Source organism: Podarcis erhardii, assembly GCF_964252035.2.
Source record: "Podarcis erhardii genome assembly, chromosome: 1".
NCBI classification, from domain to species: Eukaryota; Metazoa; Chordata; class Lepidosauria; order Squamata; family Lacertidae; genus Podarcis; species Podarcis erhardii.
The window spans coordinates 100,670,582-100,693,200 of NC_138497.1; the positions used below are offsets into that span (position 1 = coordinate 100,670,582).

General features: G+C 40.3%; 1 protein-coding gene across 3 annotated transcripts in view; it reads right to left on the reverse strand.

The window, feature by feature from the left end:
* The window catches only part of LRP1B (LDL receptor related protein 1B), a 778,324-nt gene that overhangs the window by 218,507 nt on the left and 537,198 nt on the right, over positions 1 to 22,619 (reverse strand). For all 3 annotated transcript variants that reach the window (XM_081869915.1, XM_081869916.1, XM_081869914.1), the window contains 3 exons: positions 15,336 to 15,479; positions 13,069 to 13,305; positions 7,944 to 8,124 (listed from right to left, as the gene is read on the reverse strand). In XM_081869915.1, the coding sequence (XP_081726041.1) occupies positions 7,944 to 8,124; positions 13,069 to 13,305; positions 15,336 to 15,479 (562 nt within the window). The remainder of the gene's footprint in view (positions 1 to 7,943; positions 8,125 to 13,068; positions 13,306 to 15,335; positions 15,480 to 22,619) is intronic.

Here is a 22,619-nt window from a genome sequence, read left to right on the forward strand (position 1 = left end):
TGATAAATAAGCATCCATTTATTATTTGAACCAAATTGCAGAATGCCTTCCACAGAGATGCAGTAGCTCCACTCGGTTTCTACTTTAAGCCTTCTTAATGCTTTCTTTCTTCCTGTCAAGAGCAATAAATGAGTAACAGAGGTAATCCACCAAGGGGGGCGGGGGGGAGAAAAGCTACTCCTATGTGACCTGAGAGAATATAATCAATTATATGATTACAAAACTGAATTGATTGACATGGAAAGTTGATGCTGTGCTAATGAGCTGCTTCAAACTTTACATAATCACACTAGGCTTAGGAAATCTCTTTCTCTTAACTGGCAAACTGACTTTATCATAAAGGAAAGAATTATGCGATGATTGGAGAATATGTATTTCTAATACAAACTAATTTAACCATTTTCCCAGTTTGTGGAAATTTAATGACTAGGTATAAAGTAGTTCTGCAACCGGGCATACTCCCCAGCACTCCCATTAAAATTGTTTGTTTCCATAAAAGATTGTGAATCATCTCCCTTTTTATTATACAAAAAATACTATGTTATAATCAGGAGCAAACACTCTACACTATGGGTGATATGCAATTGAGATACAGTAGACCCACTGAAATACATTGACTTAAGTCCAGTTTCAATGTATTGAATATGACTTACAGGGCTGTATTTTGAAATAAAATGTTTAGGATACCCTATACCCTGTAAGTCGTTCTCTAAGTAAATCCACTGAAAACACAGGGACGCGGGTGGCGCTGTGGGTAAAACCTCAGAGCCTAGGACTTGCCGATCGCATGGTCGGCGGTTCGAATCCCCGCGGCGGGGTGAGCTCCCGTCGTTCAGTCCCAGCGCCTGCCAACCTAGCAGTTCGAAAGCACCTAAAGTTCAGGTCCCACAAAGGCTCAAGAACCTTAAAGCTGTTTGGAAGGATAGGACCCACAACATGATATTTTGGAGGAAGACTCTTGAAGGTTTGGTTTGTTAAAAAAGAAAAAAGAAAAAAGAAAAAGTTATCTCTTAAGAAAGACACACATGGAAAGCAACAGGTTTTTAACTATTTATAGCCAGGGAAAATATCAGTGCCTACAGAATTCTAAGACAAGTTCATCAAGGAATAAGTTGCTGCTGCTGTACAGCATGCTGACAGTACAGATAAAAGCAAAGTTTAGCAGTCTAGATTTCTGAATTCTATTACAAATTGGCACCAGATATTATTTGGTCTTATTGCAGAACTGAGGCCGTGTCCCACATGCATGTTTCATAAATTCTGATGCAGCTGTGTGTCTGTGTGTAAGTTTGATGCCAAGCATGTTGAAAGACAGCTTATGTGATTGACGGTCAGACTATTGAACATCCATTCTGATTTGTTTATGGGTCAGTTGTATTACAATGATCATTCATCCTGATTTGCTTGTGGGATGTTTACGTGTTTCTCCATTTAATCATTCATTCCACACTCTTTCCCCCATTACTTTCCTAATAGCAACAAATCTTATTTTTTTTAAAAAAGAGAGAATTTGTTGTGCACGGATAATGTAACACTTCCATCCACTGTAATTGCACAAACTTGAATTCCTGGTATGCTCTTGAATCCCTCCCCTCCCCCCCCCAACAGTGACAGTCTGGAGGCACTCATCTGCTTGTGCTCATCTGAAGGCACCTTTAGTAAAATCTTTATGTCAGCTATCTTGAATTGAAGTAAATAACCAGATCAATATACTCTTTGCTCTTCTCAACACTACAATGAATCAATAGCACTTGCAAACATTTATTTGACTTGTTAAAAGGCCATTGCTTAAAAATAGTCCTCTTTGTTTTACAGTTACCACCAGTCACGTCCCAAGCCAGGCTCAACCCAAGTGGCATTAATGCTCACATCTGGAATTAATTAAAATACAGGCATAGCTCCAACAATATTTATCTGAAGCACAAAGAGAATTATAATGCAGTAACTAATATTCCTTTCTATAAAAAAAAATAACCACGTTATTTTAAAAAATACAAATGGGGGAACTGGCTGCTGTTAGGCATAGGATGCTCAAATACATAGATCACAATTCTGCTTAACTAAAATACTTTAGTAAATGTGTGTCACAACACCCTTTTTTCCAAACATTCCCTTTCTGAACTATATAAGCTTAGTATTATGCTACAAATCTAGAAGACTGCAACCCATGAACTGGAACATTTCATAAACACAATTGCCAGTGTCAATTTGATACAGGTTCAGCTCACATTTCTTCTATGTAGTTTAAGTCAATATAAGCTTCTTGTGGAATAGCTTGTGTTCAATCAAGTACTATGTAAAGATGCAAACCCTGGAAAAATGGGAATTAGCCTTACCATAAATTTCTGTTTAATGATCTGGATGAAAGGCATTCCTCCTATGGGGAGGCAGAGTCCTCTCAAGGCTTTTGCTTCCTCTCCAGGCAGAGGAATCATCCCCACTGAGTATAGACCACTGGTTCCTGAAGGAGAAGATCCTCCTGAACATCAAACGTCCAGGGAGCCTGCACCATCAAACTGACTAGATTTGGGAACCAAGCCCCCCAGGCCACCAGAACCACCTCTGTTTGGGCTTGATGGACTTTCTGCACAGTTCTCTGAATCAAACTAAAGCCAGAAATGCATAAAGTGATCCCAGATGCCACTCTGTTTCCAGTGCATCCAGAGACAAAAAGTGTGAATTGAAGGTGCTTAGCTGAACATTTTCTGCTGAAGCAAACAGGGCTGTCACTGGTTGACCCAGCTAGCATGCCAAAAAGTAGAACCCCATAGGGTTCAGAAGCCACTATGCCTCTTTCACTGTTATTTGGCTCAACAAGTCCACTCTTTCAGATGTTCTGTCTTCAGGCTGAGTAGATGACACTGAAAGGTTTGCCGAACTCAGAAGTTTGGATACCTCTGACATCAACATGCAGTATCATGAGCCTCCCTATCTACTGACATAAACCTTGGCCAAATTGTTGTCAATCCAGATTAAACCAGAACAAAGATAGCATCCCTGGTCCTTCAGAGTCAGGATACTGCCCAAGGTAAACCATTTTCAGTTTCAGAACATTGAGGCCCATCTGGACATGTTTGCACTGGAGAAAGGTGCCCTCCCCCCCAGCCAAAGAGGTTTGAACTGGGAGTGAGAACCACATAAGAGGGCACCTCCAGGGGCACCCCTGCAGACAGATTATGGGGTGCCAGCCACCAAGATAGCTCCCTCTTCAGTGCAGATGGAATCCCCACCATCGCATACCTCTTTGCTGCAATGACATATTGATATGACCTGAGCAGCTGATGAAGTGACCAGATATGAAACTGAGCTCATGGCAGGAAAACAAAGATTGATAGCATCAGGCCCCGCAGACAGGTAAATTCTATCAGAGTGCTTGGCAAAGATCACAGAATGACATGTAAGGTCATCAGAAGCTTGTCCACCCATTCCGGTATCAGACATATCGAGAAACATTTGGTGTCAAGCTCCAAGGTGCCTAAGAGACTTGAGTGGGAAAGACGACACTCTTTTCCATGTTGACCAAAAATCCTGATTCTTGCAGACAGGTGACTATTGTGTAGGTGTCCTGCATGCCCTGATTCTGAGAAGGGGTGTGCACCAGAATGTCATCCAGTTATGAAGGGACACAAATGCTCCTAGAGCATAGATGAAGTCCTTCACCCAAGAAAGGAACCAAGGAAATTTCCCTTCCCTTGGAAAGGCAACTGGGGGACCAAGACTCCTGGAGTACTCATTCCTGTCCTCTGCTGGCTGGAAGCTCTATATATGACATCAGTCAGAAGAGATTGTACAGCCACACACATCCTGGTGTCAGAAAGGTCTCCAGAGGGGCAGCCGACAAGTGAGAGGAAGCCATTGGAGCAAATAGAACCACTTTCTGCCAACTGAAGAAAAAAGGTGGGAAAGCCACTGCTGTGTATCAAATGCTGCAGCCACTTCTTTTCAGAAAGTACTAGCATGCTTGCTGAGAAGTTAAGCTGGGACCACACAAGCTAGCCAACTTGCCAAAAATTGAGGGGTTTAACACTGGTGGCCACTCTGAGGGTACTTATTTAAAAGACCCCTGGAGGGTTAAGTTCAGTCAAATGCGACTATGGGGTTGCGGCACTCATCTCACTTTCAGTTTGAGGGAGCCGGTGTTTGTCCACAGACAGCTTTCCAGGACATGTGGCCAGCATTCTGGCACAACAGAACACTGTCACGGAAACACCGCTTACCTTCCCGCCATAGTGGTACCTATTTATCTATTTGCACTGGCGTGCTTTCGAAGTGCTACATTGGCAGGAGCTGGGACAGAGCAACAGGAGCTCACTCCTGTTGCAGGTATTCGAACCGCCGACCTTCCAATCAGCAAGCCCAAGAGGCTCAGTGGTTTAAACCACAGCGCCACTCATGTACTTATTATAGGCCTGCTATCAAGAGAAAAAAGGAGCCAGCCAAAATCAATGCATAAATGGCACTCCCACTTAATGGTGGTTCTTTGTAGGATTTGCCAAAAATCTGTTGCTGTGTAGCCAATTTCCCCGATTGGAAAAAAGAAGTTGATGAAACTGGCCCTTTGTGGATATAATGTCCACAAACACACACCCAAAAGGAAAAACACCTGCAAAGAATCCCAGAGGGTTGGGAGTAGGGGAAAAGGACCCAACGTTTTCTCATGACAAACCAACAAACAACCAGGAGAGAAGACAATAATTCATAAAACTGACAGGAGATTAGTGAGTCACAGGAGATCAGTGGGGGGTTCAGGAAAATAGTCTGAAGGAAGATAAAAAACAACAACAATAGTCTGAGAATCTTGTGTCCTGGTTTTTACCTTTTGAAATATGGCAACCCTGCCTTGGGAAAACCTGCTTGAAGCCTCCAAGAGGAAGCATAATCTCATAAGAAGAATGTCTTCCATCTCTATAGACTAGTTGGTATATAGTTCATTATTCGGTCATATTCTGGTTTACTTTGGTTCTAGAATAGCATGAAAGTTCATTTGCTATACACTATCTCACTCACTCACTATTTTAAAAAATCTGGTGAACTTGAATAATGAATAGTATAGAAAGTGGCTTGCTGTCTTGCAACATTATTTTGTAAGGTTTTTAATATGCATATTGCAGCTTATAATATACTAGTTTCTGATCTTTTAAAAATTTGCTTAATAAGAATATTACTATAACTATCTTGAAACTAGTGGAAGCAGCAAGGAAGGCTGTTTTATAAAGTATATTCACTTGAGACCATGATCCATTAATTTTGAAATGAACTGTTCTTTGAGTACATGTTCACTACTGACTGCTGTCTCCTGTGCCCCAAGCTGACAAAGCAGAGCAAAGAGCATTCTGATTAACATGAAACTCATAACTTCTTAACGTATCTATCATTTCTCGGTTCTCTAAATTACTATCACACCACTTTGTGCAGGGGTGGGGTGGGGATCAGTTATTTGCACACTGTCAGATGAATGCTCTGGCCTGATTTCCCCTGGGCAAATTTCTCTGCTGTAGACTTGCACCGAGAAAACTTGCTGCAGCCAAACGCTGTGCTTCTCTGCTCCCAAGGCTCTTCTACAGCTGCAGAAGAGATGGGCAGAAAACTCAGCACAATTTCAGCTGTATATCTCTGCACCTTCAGCCCTCTGTAGCACAGCAGACCTAAACCTAAATACTGACTCTTCAATTAGCTATTGTTCCTCATTATGTCCAAACCAGGTTCAGAGCAAGCCAGGTTCTTTAACCTGTTTTATTTCACAGGGGTGCCAACTTAAATAAAATGGGGGGGGCAGCATAAGTAAGCCCCACCCCACAAAATCAATCACAAGATATGGTGCACACACACACCATTTGAATGGCTAATTACGTGCACGTCTTTGGTTTAAATATATGGCATTTCCTATTTCCTATATCCTCTTTTCCTATATCCTCATAGAACTCTAGCCCAATGGTTGCCATTAATTTGATTCTGAATTGATTTTAGAATGTATTTTAATTAATTGACTGTGATTTTATATAAACTGTGCTATTTTTACTGTTGTTAGCTGCTCTGAGCCCGGCTTTGGCTGGGGAGGGCAGGGTTCTAAATAAAAATATTATTATTGTTGTTATTATTATTGTTATTATTATTGTTGTTGTTGTTGTTGTTTTGTTGTTGTTGTTGTTGTTGTTGTTGTTGTTTTTATTATTATTATTATTATTATTATTATTATTATTATTATTATTATTAAAATGGTGGTGGTGATTGTTTCTTGTTTGCAAGGTTGGCTTCATTTAAGCTTTGGGGTTGATTTTCTCACCCCAAGGTATCACCTGAGCTGATCTTTTCCAATCACTTCATAGTGGGATACATTCAGAGGGTGATATTAGATTCCTTTGCTACCAGTCTACCATGTCAGGTTTTTCCAAAACTATTCAGTCCAAACATATAGTGGTCAAATCTCTCAGTGTATGTCAGCCCCTATTAAAAGCTTCAATCCACCTGGTCTTTGACAACTGACATCCTCTTTTAAATTGCATAAAAATTGAGTTGAAACTAGGTGCTGGCAAAGTCACCTTGTAGTGGGGCAAAAGGTGCTGTGATTCCATTGGTAGTTCAACTCAATATTTATGCAATTTAAAAAGACGATGTCAGTTGTCAAGAGTTAGCTATCTTGCTGACAGAGTTCAATGAACACTATTGCATACTAGGAAGGCTAATACTAAAGTTGTGTCTTTAAGTAGATGGAAGCATGATGTTTGTGGACCAGTTTAAGATTATAAAGTCACTATTTAAATTCAAATTCTTAGAGGGACTATTGAAAAAACAGGATATTATAACATATGAACATATAAAGCAGCCTTATATAGAATGTGACCATTAATCTATCTAGCTCAGTATTGTCTACCTGGACTGGAAGTGTCCAGGAAGTGCTGAGTTTTGTGTTTGAGATGAAGTCTTCAATGTGAGTAAATAGCTACTAGGCAATCTTCTATTATTGTAACAATCTTAAAGGTTTCAGTATTTGACTGTTTTTGAATCCACCTGTTAACTTTGCCAAATTGGCTCTTAAACTGTATTTGAGATAAAATAATATAAACAATTAAATAGTAATGTAGATTTGTTCTTCGCCAATTTGGTCTTACTTTTCTAAAGGAATTTTTAATATTACTATATTGTGCAATCTCCCTGTTGGTAGGGTTGGAATATTTTCAAAATGACAATATTGGACTAATCCACATAGTTGCTGTTTTCCCTCTAATCCCTATTGTGCTCCTTCATATCAGTTTGATTCTTCCCTTCCCCTTCTGTTAAAATAGCCCAATTTTTAAAAACAATTACCATTTCACACTCACAAATTATATACATACAATGCATGCATAGTGCAAGGTACACTCTAGAAGCTGATGTCTACTCCAGTTTTACTCCATTTCCTGCCGGTTCCATTCTAGGCAGTGATTTTTATTCCAGTTCCATTCTATTCCCTCCCAGTCCATTCCCACTCACAGCATTTAGGATGCTAAGTCAGATCTTCAGTGAAAGAGCACAGCTAGCCGCTGAGTTTTAATTCCAAAACTATATATTAATTGAGTGAGTGAGAGTGTGTTTGTATGTGCGTGCGTGTATGTTTAATAATGTTTTGAGCTTGGAGCGAAGAAAACTAACCTAGCAGCAAACTGCATTTCCCCACACTCTTGGTAATTGTGCATATTTTATGCACAGTTACTAGTAGATAATGCTGCCTGGATACAAACAAGGGGAGTAATGGTGGGTGAATCACAGTGGAGAACCCAACTTTGGTGGTCACAAAAACAGCAAACTCCCAAGCATTATCCCCATGGAGATTTAGGCATACAATTCACTTACATCCACTGAAATATCTAGTTTAACAGTGCGGGAGAATATTATTGGGGGGAGGGAGGTTAATGGTGAAAAGGGGCTAAATTTTATTTAAAATTATTTTTTAAAAGCTTTCATACCCATTGACAGGATCCACAACAATTCCTCTTGGGTGTGACATGTCTCCTTCCAACAGAATCTTCCGACTTTGAGAGGCTTTCTCTAATCTGGCAACATTAATTGTTTTCCTGTAACCATCATTTGTCCAAAACAGATTATTTCCAAGCCAGTCTACTGCAATGCCTTCCACATTATCAAGATCTGTTTAAAGAAGCATCAGATATATTACACATGATATATTGCTAATGTTGTTATGTATTTGTCATGCTTTAAACTAGTTCACTTTATCTTAAGTCATCCAAATGTGATTAAGAAGTTAAGAGTGCATACTATGAAGGAAGGAAAACAAATTGATCCACTGTAAAAAGTCCTAAATGTGTTATAACATCCATATGCGAAATATGCAAAAAACCAGTGTGGTACAGTGTGTAGAGCGCTGGCTTGCTGGCTTCTTATTCAGTAAGAGAAGCTACTACCTGGGTTGTGAGGCTAAACTGCCATGCAGAGCTCGTTCAAAAAAGAGAAATAAATATTTGATCAAAAACAAGAATATAATCACTTCTACATAGTCAAAGAAAGAAAGCAGAATCAGACTGCAATTCTAGACACACTTACCTAGGATTATGTTCCATAGGACTTACTGCAACTTATGAGAACACGCAAGGGATAGCACTGTTAATTATACAGTGCACACAGAGATATATATATATGCACTGCCCTTTAAGGGAACTGAGTATTATACATATTTCATTATGTCATGAATTCAGTATGTAAAGCCAAAAGATGCGGACAAGATCACTTATTAGAATGCATGCCAACAGACTAAAGATAATGCAGACATCAAGGAAAGGAAGGGAAAAGATTTCTAAAGTGTTTTGGCAAATTCTTCGCAAAATTTGTAATGGTCCACTGTAAAGGTAGGGAAAGGAAAAGACCTAACTAAAAGCAACTGAAGATTTGTACTTAGCTCTTCTTAATAACTGTTATAAAGAAAATCGGTTTTTAGCTTTCTAGGTACATTGAAGTTTTTCAATGGACGCCATCTGTGTGTGACACACACACAGAGAGAGAGAGAGAGAGACGCACACACATATCTAAGTTTTTGAATTAAGCAAACCCTTGGGATAACACAGTAGTAGCACAGAAAGTCACATGGCAGGCATCTGTTCCAAAAACGCAATATAAGAAAATTAAGAATAAGCATTTAATGAATAAGGCTGCAAGCAGCTTAGGCCTTTCAGATCCTTAGAACAAAGGTTTTGAGGATGTTTATTTTTTTTCAATAAAAATACTCTGTTTTTGCTTTCCATTCCCCCACTTCCAGTTGTGTAGTGGTTAAGAGCGGTAGTCTCGTAATCTGGGGAACCGGGTTCGCGTCTCCGCTCCTCCACATGCAGCTGCTGGGTGACCTTGGGCCAGTCACACTTCTTTGACGTCTCTCAGCCCCACTCACCTCACAGAGTGTTTGTTGTGGGGGAGGAAGGGAAAGGAGATTGTTAGCTGCTTTGAGACTCCTTAAAGGGAGTGAAAGGTGGGATATCAAATCCAAACTCTTCTTCTTCTTCTTCCAATATATTTCCTGACTGGCACTAGGCTTGACAGTACCCAAAGTAATTAAATATAGCAGGTATAGCAGTAGGTCTGAGAATGGATTTCAGAATGGATGGTGACATGTTTGTACATTCCTATCTACTAGATACTTTTTTCAAAAAAAAATATGCAAAACTTGAATCCCTGTGTCAAACTAAAATTCTTCTCCATCTTATGATACTTTCCACCCAATGGAAAATGAGTGAAGTGTTAAGGGAAGACTTCTATGTGCACTTACTTGGGAGTAAACTCCATTTAACTTAGTTGGAGCTATTTCTCAATAAACATAAATTGCATCAGCCTACACATATCATTAATCATGACTGCACCTTTCATTGTCTACACTTCAAAATAACAGTACTGTACTCCTCAGTTACTAATCCAAAAATGAAAAACTTAACTAGTTTCATTTTGGAAAAAGAACCTATTAAGGATACTCTTTATATATACACATACATTGTCTTCCCTTCTCTGTTGCTACACAACCGCCTCTAATGGCCTTTCCAGTTTCTCTATTTGATCTCTTTTAGTCTAAGATCATTTTAACCCAGGCCACAGACAGAACAGATAATCAAAGCTGCTGGAAAATTGCAACTCTTACTAAGCAAGTACAGAAGTATTGCTATGTTGTAGGCATCATTAAGCAGTGCCTGTGACAAGTACACCTCACAAGCACCTTCCTTAGCAAATATAATGAATGCTCCCCCTAAATTAATGGGCTTTTCTACCTGTTCTCTTTCCCTCCTTTTTCATTGTAGGTTATGTTACAACACGGGGGCATACAGGTGGACTAATAAAGGCTCAGACAACTTTTAATTATTTCTGTTATCTGCGGCAGGCAAAGCGGTGGGCTTAACGGCATGACAGTGCCACCACTGCAGTTGGGACTCAGGATGGAAGGTGGCTGGTAGTTAAATTGCTGAAGCATCCTAAAATGGAATGGCCATTATGTGGCTGCAGTGGAGCTGGCTCAGAAGATCCCAGGTTGGATAAGCCCCTTTCTGCCCTGTTTCCAGGTTGGCATCCCTCCGTGGGAGGAATTATCCACTCATTCGAACTCTGTCCTCACAAGCCCAGCACAAGGTGGGTTTTTTGTGCAGCCTCAGTAATAGGCTGGTCAATAAACCAAGGCCCCTCAAGACAGATGCGCTGTGGGTGGATACAGGAAATTGGTTTCATCATATTCTGTATGATGATGCATGCAAGGACACTCCTGATCCACTTCAGGCCAAGTTGGCCTCAGTGGCCACTAGTATCAGGTAATTGACAGGTGAATGGCCTTACTCATGTGTGAAATTTGGCATGGCAGGGATGAGAAGATAGGATCTGGCCCACCACTCAGAAAACATTCTCCGCCCCTGACTTAGACCATATACTGATGGACCCTATACATACGGTACACAAATGATGTGTAATATAATATACAAAACAGGAACCAATGGTCCAGATTTGTACCCCATTCACCTATTATTCATCCCTGTTTTATATAGTTCAAAAAAAAATAAAAAAAAAAAAATAAAAAAAATCCTTCCAGTAGCACCTTAAAGACCAACTGAGTTAGTTATAGGTATGAGCTTTCGTGTGCATGCACACTTCTTCAGATATCTGAAGAAGTGTGCATGCACACGAAAGCTCATACCTATAACTAACTCAGTTGGTCTTTAAGGTGCTACTGGAAGGATTTTTTATTTTATTTTTTTATTTTTTTTATTTTTTTATTTTTTTGACCATGGCAGACCAACACGGCTACCTACCTGTAACTTATATAGTTCAGACCATTCAAATGCCGTCAGATTATCTTAGCCAAGAGAAGAGAATTTAATCAGAAAGGAAAAGTGAGGGCAACCTAATATATAGGAATTCTGTAAATAAAAAGAATCTCATTTGCAATTAGATTTGTCCTTTGTTTTGATGCTGGGCAGAAAGAGAACTGGAAGGAAAAAAAATTAAAAAGTGGCAGGAATATTTGGAGGCAGGGAATATTGCTCCAAACAAGTCACACCAGCAACCAACTAGAAGGAAAAATAGTATCAAGATTCTGCCAGCTGCATAATAGAAAGAAAATGATGCAGAGGGGAGGGGGGAATAGATCATTTAGATCTACTAGCACTTATTAGAAATCAGTGCACCTAGTAGTTAGTTTGAAATGTTCTAATTTTCCTTAAGCATAGATTAGCACTGTGTTATAAAGAATCTGTCTCATGATTAGAAAATGATTATTTCATAGTAGCTGAGAAAAATCTCATTACCATGAAAAATGCAATGAAGTTTTCATGAAACAAAAGCATAAAGACAGAAAAGTATTCACTACTGTACTCCTGGTCAGCTCAGCAAGGGCTATGAAGAATAGCAAATGAGATCAGCAAGGAAGGAATTAATTCCACTGTCACTTAAGTAGCAGAGCTTGAAATGCTTTTCTTTGAAATGGGAGTTTAGATATAATCTGCTGGTGAGTGAAGCTGCTTAGATGATTGACTGCAACATTTCTTCGGTATGTACAATTTGAACTAAAGATGTCTTGGAAATAAGCTCCCTTGTGAGCTTGGTACCACTTGATGCCTTTGATGTATTGAGGGGGGGGAGGAGAAAATCCTTCTCTGGGTATTTGGGCCATGCAGGATGTGTTAAAATTTGATACACTAATGACCATAACATGCTCCATGCATTTTGCAATAGTGTTTTTGCAGTTCTTGTAGGCTTATCATGAAACAATTCTATTACTTTGCAGGGGTGGGGAGGAGATAACTTTTTAAAATCTAGAAAAATGCAGAGCCATAGAGGGTGAATTTAGGGATCAGAACCAGGATACCTGCCTTGTATAGATCTATAAGATCAACTGCACTGGGGATGGAGAACTTAGGACTAGGGGTCAAATACAGCCCTCTAAACACCATCATCCATCCCTTGGGATTCTCCCTATGCCACACTTCCCAGCCAGATCTTGCCCCTTCAGGTCATATTCTGCACTGGCTTTGCATCGTCCATGAAATGCCCCACCCCCATGGAATGTGTTCTTGATCTCTGATATTGCCTCCTTCTTGCCTGACTATATGTAGAAACTGGCCTAACACATTGCTCTCCCCAGTGTTGCGGCCCTTCCCACCACTGGCACGTCCTGCACGTGGCCCCTGGAATGTGGCCTGTGGACTGAAAAAGGTTCCCTATCTCTGACTGTGATCATCTGGGAACATTTTACTCAGGGCACCACACCTTACATATGGCCACGAACCCCAAATAGGCACGTTGTACACCACTTAGAAAAATTTAAAATATTAAGCCACTTACAAATATGTTTTGAAGAAATGAAGTGATTTAAAGCAGGATTTCCCAAACTTGAGTCTCCAGCGGTTTTTGGACTACAATTCCCATCATCCCTGACTATTGGTCCTGCTAGCTGGGGATGATGGGAGTTGTAATCCAAAAACAGCTGGAGACCCAAGTTTGGGAAACCCTGATTTAAAGCATCAAAACATGGACACAAAGTAGATGCCAAGTTCTTGCAAATGCTTGGGTGAAATTTTATGTTTATACGAAATCCTTCTAAGTTCCACCTACCATCCTTCAAGATTGTCTCCCGCTCAGAGCCATCAATTTTTTGACGTCCAATCAGGAAGCTCGTAGTGTCAGCAAAGTATATGTAATTGGTCTCAGCATGAAAATCCAGAGCGCGAGGATTAACCAGGTTTTCTATGGGGATCATATATTCATCTGCTACTTTGGTATTCAGGTCCATTCCCCGTATTATTCCCGGGCGTCCCTTGCCATAAAACAGGAACAACTCATTCTTTGGTCCTGCATAAGAAAGATTACAAACATAAACCACCAATGCTGCCTAATTTCTTTACACTGAATACTGTCACTGTTTAATTAAATGGTGCAATTAGTGTCCCCCCCCCCCAAATCTAAACCCAAAATTAAGCTCCCAAATATTCTGAATGTATCTAAACTCAATATGACTGGTTAATTGCATTATCTTAATTAAAACACAAATTACTTCTGTGACTGAGTTATATCTAATTAATCACTGCCTTTTCTGTAACAATACATGTTTCAAAAACCGAATCGACCATAGGATAACATTAGAGCCAGGGTAAAATGGCCTGTTATAATCTTTCAGGCATTCTCCAAGTCATTAGGATCTATTACCAATATCAGTACAGTAAACTTTAGCAAACAGACAAAAATGTGCAACGCAAAGGACTGCAATTTCAACTGTTCATATGCATTCTGCCAAAATGAAAAACATAACATACAAAAAATCAATCCTGTTGTTTCTTTCTTAAATAGTAGCCCATTTCATAACTTGGGGCCGTGAAAGAATTATGAAGTCTCCTTCTGTATAAACTACACAGTATTTAAGATCTTCCACTTAACACTGTGAGCATGTTTTTGTAGAGCCACTTTTGTCCAGCAAATAGAACACTGGACTGGACGCCTGCATTTAAATAATTTCTTACTTAGTCATCTCCTGCCTTTTATAAGCCATTCCCTTTTAGCCGTTCTGAAGATCGTTTCACAAAGCTATATCCCAGATTGGATTACTGCAGTGTGTTCAGTCAGAGGCTACCATTGAAAAATGTTCTGAAGATCAACTGGAACAGAGCAGCCTTTGCCAACCTTGTGCCCTCCAGATGTTTTTAGACCACAGCCATCTGTGCAAAGCTTGAACTGAGGTTGAGCTGTAGTCCAAAATATCTAGAGGCACCCAGGCTGACCAAGTGTTTACATCACTCTCATTCTATTTCAAGTGCTTTGGTTGCTCATTTGCTTTTGGGCTCATTTCAAAGTGCTGGTTCTGACCATTAATAACTAAATGGTCTGGAATAAGGATACCTAAGGAACTTGCTCAGATGGTATCCCATTGCCATCTCATGCTTAACGAGTGAGGAAGCCAGGCATGGTCTTTTTCTGACAACAATATTTAGGCTGTGGAAGTCTTCATCAAAGGTATTTGCATACCTGCCTCAATGCACACCTTTTGAAAGGCGAGCACTCAGAAATACAAGGAGCCAAACCTTCGCTATTTGGAAAACCTTTGGATAAAATTATGTATGTAGCTGTCAACTTTTGTCTACATTTATATGGGCTTTGTCTTTATCGATTTGGTAAACATCTGCTTTTGTGAACTGCCTTCAAGATTATTGCAGGAAATGTGAAATATTAATCTTTTAATGAGTAAAAAGAACAACAGATGCTATGGACTACAGCCAGTACAAAGGAGGAGGAGGAAAATGCTTCTACAAAGCTACCTGAAAGTTTCCACTTAGCAAAATGTTGAGAATATAATGCTGTTGCCGTGAGCTCTGGGTCAGTATGATTTCGGTGAAAGCAAAGGAAGTGCAAACATTTCATGTAATTTGCATGAACCAAATCCAGTTTATAAAGGCAGCAAATGTATTAGCATATGTAAATCAATAAATTATAGGACTTTTTTGTTGTTACAAATTAATGATGACTGAGAGCCCTTAATGCAGCCTGAGAAGGATTTTGTAGGATTAAGACAAAGACTTATCACAATAGCATATTGTAGGAGACAAGGATAACTAGATAAAGCAGAATGTTTCAATTGCTGTTATCATTCTGCCACAGGACTAATTTACTCACCTCTGCTGCTGCAAAGCCAAACCCAAGCCAAAAAACTTACACCAGCAAATAAAAACAGGATGGGGGTAAAATGGCAGGTGCATATTGTCAAGCACATTTCATCAACTATCACTTAAGGTTAGCACTGCTGCTGCTGTTGATGATGATGTTAATTAACACTCAGAATCCCACTCTGAAATATTAGCTGCTGGCAAAGTGTTTGATTTTAAACAACATACTTTTGCATGACCTGCCATCACTTCCCAAGACGAAACCCATCCTGCAGCGACAAGTCCTGGCTTTGTAGCTGCTGCTGAGCAAACAGATGTGTGAACAGCCCCCTGGCATTCCATATGGGTCTAGTTCACATGCATGGTTCCTGACTGCAACAAATGAAAAACAGCAGGTTAGAAATCCTTTTAAAGCATCACTGTCATATGCATCAGTGTGGAGAGTGAACGTAGGTGACAAGACACACTTGAATGCCACGTCATTGTTCCCCCCCCCCGCCACACACACACACACACATATACACACACACACACACTCCCAGCAGCAAAGAGGGTTTAATAAAAGGGAGGCAGCATGTAGTCCACAAACAGTAAATACTACCTATTTGGCTGGGACACAGGATAATCTTTATGGATTCAAGCACTCGTCACATATATATTATTTACTCATTATTATATTACAGCGGAAATTATAACATTTTGGAAAAGTGTGCACTGCATGATCTCAGCTGCTATTGTTAATTACTGTTCTTCAGTGATCCATGTCTACTCTTAGTGTTGCTGGATAAATGAAAATTAATGTATTTTTCATCTTTTGGTTCAAGCTGCCCAGAGTGGCTGGGGAAACCCAGCCAGATGGGTGGGGTATAAATAAGTTGTTGTTGTTGTTGTTAATGTTGTTACTTGCCCTGGCTCATACAGCACTGCTATTCAGATCTTGTGAATAACTGTTGTACAACTACTATGGGTGACGGTTCATGTTGTACATCTCCACTGATCCTAAAACCCACATTTCCCCTTGATCATATTTCAGTACAAATTTTAGTATAGCTTGTAAAACTTTACCACATTCATTCATTCATTGATTCTTTAAAGGCTGGGTGTTTCCATACTAGGATGAACAGGATACAGCCTGGAAATGGGCTATACAGTGGTACCTCGGGTTACAGATGCTTTGGGTTACAAACTCCGCTAACCAGGTTGCTCCAGGTTAAGAATTTTGCCCCAGGATAAGAACGCAAATTACGTGACAGCGGTGCAGCAGCAGCGGGAGGTCCCATTAGCGAAAGCACGCCTTAGGTTAAGAACCGTTTCAGGTTAAGAACAGACCTCTGGTATGAATTAAGTTCTTAACCTGAGGTACCACTGTATGTTCTTTCAAATCACCAGATTAAACAGGGGAAATAGTGACTCGCCAGTTCTTTCTCTAATTCCTCTCCCTGCCTTGTAATAAGTACATCTCCAGATATTTCATAGAGCAGGAAGAGGAGAGCAACAGCCAGAAGATCCAGGTAACAATTGAGGAGACCCAGCTGTACTGCCTACTTGTAATGCGGTTTTAAAGGGGCAAGTCTAAGACGATTAACCTGGAAATCCTGTTCTTTAATGGTCTGCTTTTGCAGCCCTTTTAAAGAACAAAAAAGGTAAATATTAATGAGGTTTCCTCTTCATTTACTGCAATGCACTGCCACTTATTTCTTTATCTTTCTTCTTCAAAAGATAATCACTAACACTCTGAGGAACTGGTACAAACATTTCCCATTTGTTTTAAAGGAACAAGCAGGCCTTTCTTGTAACCATAATAAGCCTATCCCTCCTGCTATAAATTTGTTCCTCATTTGCTTTGTTCCTATCTTATACCAGAGATTCAAGACTGACCCCATTGCTCCCATTTCTTAACTAACAACAACAATAATCACTTCCTGTATAAGGAGTGTTAAGAAATACAATGTTGAAACATATGTACAAAGTTTCTGGTAACTAAGATTCCCTTATATGTTACACTGTAGGAGCTACTTTCCCATGGTTACAACCCACAACACTGCTATAATGTTTAAAGGCTCGTAGCCATGTGAACAGGACAAATAATACAGATCCCTTACCACCTGGTTGTGCTCTCTCTGATCCTACTTTCACAATAAGAATCCACTGGCCACACTCATGAAAAAGGCACTCAAAACACTGATGTTTAAAAGGCATATGATAAGAGGAGTAATACACTTTAGCTCTGCCACTGTAGGGATTCCATACTTAATGCTGACAGCTTTACTGTGCCACTGTAATATAACTGTTCAAAGGACACTCACGTCATTTTTAAAATGCATGTTTGCCGTAAAATATAAAACACAATATAATTCTAATCCCCAAATTCCTAAACTGGCAATAAGTAGTGAGGAAACATCCCAGCTCACGGTATAAAACTCAGTGAGGGATTCCACATTGCACCACAGCAATCATTTTGCCATCACAAACTTTTCAGTCTACCATACATATGATCCTGCCTCTCCTCCCCCTGCATGCTTTTCTGAGGGTTCTCTGCCCCCCCCCTTAAAAGCCAATTTGAGGGAGCCAAGTGCAGGGGGAGGAGAGGTGAGAAAGCCTCATTGCAGTAACATAAGTCCTTGTGATAACTTCCACTAGTGGGACCTGTTAGCTGATCCTGCCCTTAAAAGGTAAAGGTAAAGTACCCCTGGCAGTTAAGTCCAGTGACAGATGACTCTGGAGTTGTGGCACTCATATCGCTTTACAGGCCGAGAGAGCCAGCGTTTGTCTGCAGACAGTTTTTCCGGGTCATGTGGCCAGCATGACTAAGCCGCTTCTGGTGCAATGGGGCATCAAAACCAGAGCAGAGCATGGAAACGCCATTTACCTCCCTGCCGGAACAGTACCTATTTATCTACTTGCACTTTTTGGTGTGCTTTTGAACTGCTAGGTTGGCAGGAGCAGGGACAGAGCAACGGGAGCTCACCCCACCACGGGGATTTGAACCGCCGACCTTCTGATTGGCAAGCTCAAGAGGCTCAGTGGTTTAGACCACAGCGCCACCCGCATCCCTTCGATCCTGCCCTTACAGCACAGCAATTAAAATAAATGCATCTCAGCCTATATAGCTGTCAGGCCACCTGCGACAAGTAGGCCTTCAGGGGCATTCAAATGGATTGGAGTGCAATAGCCATCTGGAGGTAAGATGATAATAAATTTCAGGGCCACCATTGAGAAGGCCCTCTCCTTTATGCCTACTAATCTCACCACCTTAAGAGGTAGGCAAATGACAACCGTTTCCACTTTAGATCTTAGCATGTGATCAGGTTAATATGGCACTGAGGACAGCGCTAGTCCTATAGCGTATCATGACCACTACCATATTGTGATTTAGCTTGCCTGATTACTGAAGAGCAGTGAAAAATGTCAGGATGAAAATAAAATTCCTCCAGATCAGCAAATTACTGAAAGTGAAAGTTACGGTATATCACTTAATGTGTTCCACATTGGCAAGAGTTTAAGATGGGAAGGGTTTTTGCAAATCTTAATCTCTAGAACACCCAGGTACTCCTTTTTAGGAAAAGAAATAGAGGATGAATATCTTTCCCTCAGTTTCGTCCAGGCTCAGTCACCATAATACAGACATAATATAAACGAAGTATTATTTGTTAAAAGACAAAGACATTATAGCTAAATCTCAGAAGTATATAGTTATAATAAGTGTTATCACTGATTCAGGCCTCAGGTTAGAAAGAGGATAGGAGACAAGCACAGTAATTATTAAGGAAGATTCTTTTTTTTCTTTTTCTTTTTGCATTGGAAACCAGAGCAGCTGCATTTTTATACACTACCATCAGCTAGTACCCTATTTATTTCCAGGTTCCTGACCTAATAACATTGGGAGAGCAGTTTCCCAAATTGTAGAAGTAGTTTGAGATAAAAATCCATTATACCGAACAATTTATAAAGATAAAGGAAACACTATCAAGTATAGTGTTCTGCAGACTTGCCTAAGCAGTTTTTGTATGGAGGCTCTTTCACGTTTGACAAGCCATGACTTGTTACTGACAAGCCATGATTGTTTTTTGGAATTTTTGGTTATGGGCTGGACGTGATTTTGTTACAGGTGAATTTCAGGGTCACCAGTAGACACCCATGTTCATAAGGAATGATACTGATCTACAGGGCTATATTGCTTTTTAAGCACTGACTGTGGTTTTTCATTGTTGGTTACTCTACAGGAAATACAGAATGGGGCTCAAAAGAGATTGAGCAACAAAAAGGACAAAAAGAATATTGTACCAGAATACAAAATGGTAGAACTGAGAGTAATGTAGATATTTTATTGGAATCCTGGAGGACCAAATGGAATCTGTTGTAATCTTTAACAGAAAAATAATAATTGCCAACTAGAATCATCAGCTGGCAATGGCTCCAATCCAGGTCTAGTCATGCACAATGAGCTCCTATGGGAAAGTTTACCCCAGCCTCATCAAAAGAAAACACCCAGGTAGTTCAACTTGGACTGATGTGCATGCACATCTCTATTAGCTGCGCACATGGGAATGTTGCTTCTTTTCACAAATATCCTTTGGTGGATGGCGTTAATATTTCAGTCAAAGTACCACTAGTATGTATGCAATGTCTTGTAAGAATTAGCAGATGATGACGGCTGCTGGAGCAGCTCTTTGGGCAATGGTGATTGCTGTTTTCTCTACCTCCTGTTTCATATATATGTGTGTCCAAAGTCTCAGCTTTCAGCTTCATATACGTCTTAGTAATACCCATATTTTCATGATTTTCATTTCCAAAGGAGGAGCTGGCTAAGTTTATTGTATTCTAAATACACCAGTAACCTGCTTGTATGAACTCTCAAGTATAAATATGACATAAAGTTGCATCCCAGCCACTGCTACATGACATTAAATACCTTACTTGGAAAAATATGAAGGGAAAATAAAACAAGGATTATATAGCCCATTGCATATGGAAAATACAATACAAAATACTTTTGTTATCAATAAAAGTGGTTTTCCCCCTTTATTCCTATTCTGTTTGCTTATATTTTTTTAAAAAATAGAATGGCTCACAAAGTTGATAACTGTAAAACAACAAGATAAATAATACCCAACTGATTTGGTAGTCAGCCCAGCAAACCTTAACAAGCAAAAACATATCAATTCAGAATAATATAATTGCAAAGTATAGCAAATGGCACAAAAGGATAAAACGTAATTAAAAAAGGTGCAAGAAGCAGCAGAGCATAATAATGTACTAGGCACACTCAAACCTCCCAACTCCATCTGAGAGTGATAGAAAGTCATTTTGCAGCAATATACTTCTTCATGTGCTGACATCAGAGATCTGAACTTATAGGGTATATGGATGCTCTCTCATTCAAGATACATCAACGTCACACTTTACACTGCTTTTTGAATTCTTTGTAAGAAAGTAACTCTTATATAAATAGTGTGGCCACAAGTCTACATCGTTATGTTTACGTATCCTGTTTGTGACAACAAATAAATCACAGCCATTTCTTTTTTCTTTCTTTTGCTACTACTAATGGTTCCTTGGTGGGCAACCTATGTAAGATAAGAATCATAATAAAATTCATTGGATGGGAATCAACCAATGAGTCCTGTTATCAGAAGTCCTATGCAAGGATACTTGCACAACAGGGTTTCCTCCTTCATCTCCATCTGTGCCCCCCACACTCCCAAAAATTGCCTGGGGCGGGGTCAGGAGAACCCTGGAACAGCATATAGGGAGAGGAAAGGGGGATCATTCTTTCTGGAAGGCCTAGATGCTTGCACTAATGGAATAATCAGAAGAGGGTGACATTGAATTCCTTCCATTGTGTTAAGAGTTAATTTTTAGCATTAATTTTATAGTTTTAAGAGAAGCATTAATGGGGACATTGAACCTGGTTGACAGGACTGTTTTCCTACCATGATGCGACTGTGAAACAGTTATCTTGTGGGCATTCATATGGAACCCGTCCTTGTTAATGACTTTTCTACTTATCCTGTTGGACTAAAATTTTAAGTTCAGCTAATGTCTTGGTAGCTGTCTAGTGGAAATAATGGGAAACTAATTTAGAATAATAATTGTAGGTGTGTTTTCTGCCCCCTGTGTCTCATTATTCGAGGAAAGTAGTCATATGATTTAGCCATCCTCATAGCTTTATCTTCTAAATATGGTATGTCAAACTGACATGTTCATTTTCTTTCAATTTTAACACTGTGTTAAACTAGGAATGTGGAGAACCTGACCCTTTATTGCAGAGTCTCTGCTTTTCAGATTGAGGTTGAATCCTGACAAGACAGAAGTACTGTTTTTGGGGGACAGGAGACGGGCAGGTGTGGAGGATTCCCTGGGCCTGAATGGGGTAACTGTGCCCCTGAAGGACCAGGTGCGCAGCCTGGGAGTCATTTTGGACTCACAGCTGTCCATGGAGGCACAGGTCAAATCTGTGTCCAGGACAGCTGTTTACCAGCTCCATCTGGTACGTAGGCTGAGACCCTATCTGCCTGCGGACTGTCTCGCCAGAGTGGTGCATGCTCTGGTTATCTCCCGCTTGGACTACTGCAATGCACTCTACGTGGGGCTACCTTTGAAGGTGACTTGGAAACTACAACTAATCCAGAATGCGGCAGCTAGACTGGTGACTGGAGGCGGCCACCGAGACCATATAACACCGGTCTTGAAAGACCTACATTGGCTCCCAGTACGTTTCCGAGCACAATTCAAAGTGTTGGTGCTGACCTTTAAAGCCCTAAACGGCCTCGGTCCAGTATACCTGAAGGAGCGTCTCCACCCCCATCATTCTGCCCGGACGCTGAGGTCCAGCGCCGAGGGCCTTCTGGCGGTTCCCTCATTGCGAGAAGCAAAGCTACAGGGAACCAGGCAGAGGGCCTTCTCGGTAGTGGCGCCCGCCCTGTGGAACGCCCTTCCAGCAGATGTCAAAGCGATAAACAACTACCTGACATTCAGAAGACATCTTAAGGCAGCCCTGTTCAGGGAAGTTTTTAACGTGTGATATTTTACTGTATTTTTGGTTTCTATGGAAGCTGCCCAGAGTGGCTGGGGAGGCCCAGCCAGATGGGCGGGGTATAAATAATAAATTATTATTATTATTATTATTATTATTATTCAACAACATGGGCTCAGATACATACACAGAAACTCCACCGATTGCCTTGTTTTAAGAACTATGGGTATGCACTGTATGTAAAACAAAATACACAAAACAAAGTATGTTCTGTGTTGGGTACTGTCTATTGATTTGAATGAATTGTGCCTTGGAATGCACAAATGTAATTCCAATCCCTACCCACACACCACCTTTGGGAACCCTTTGCACACTTGGGTACCAATCACTTTTCTCCCCAGCATAAGTGAAATTGAATGGAATCAGACATAATGCAGGGTCACAATAATTGCCCATGTCAGCGGAACCATGCCTACAATGAAGAGTGAAACTGCTTCCCTGATTCCAAGGTCCACACTGTTTCCTTAAATCAAAGG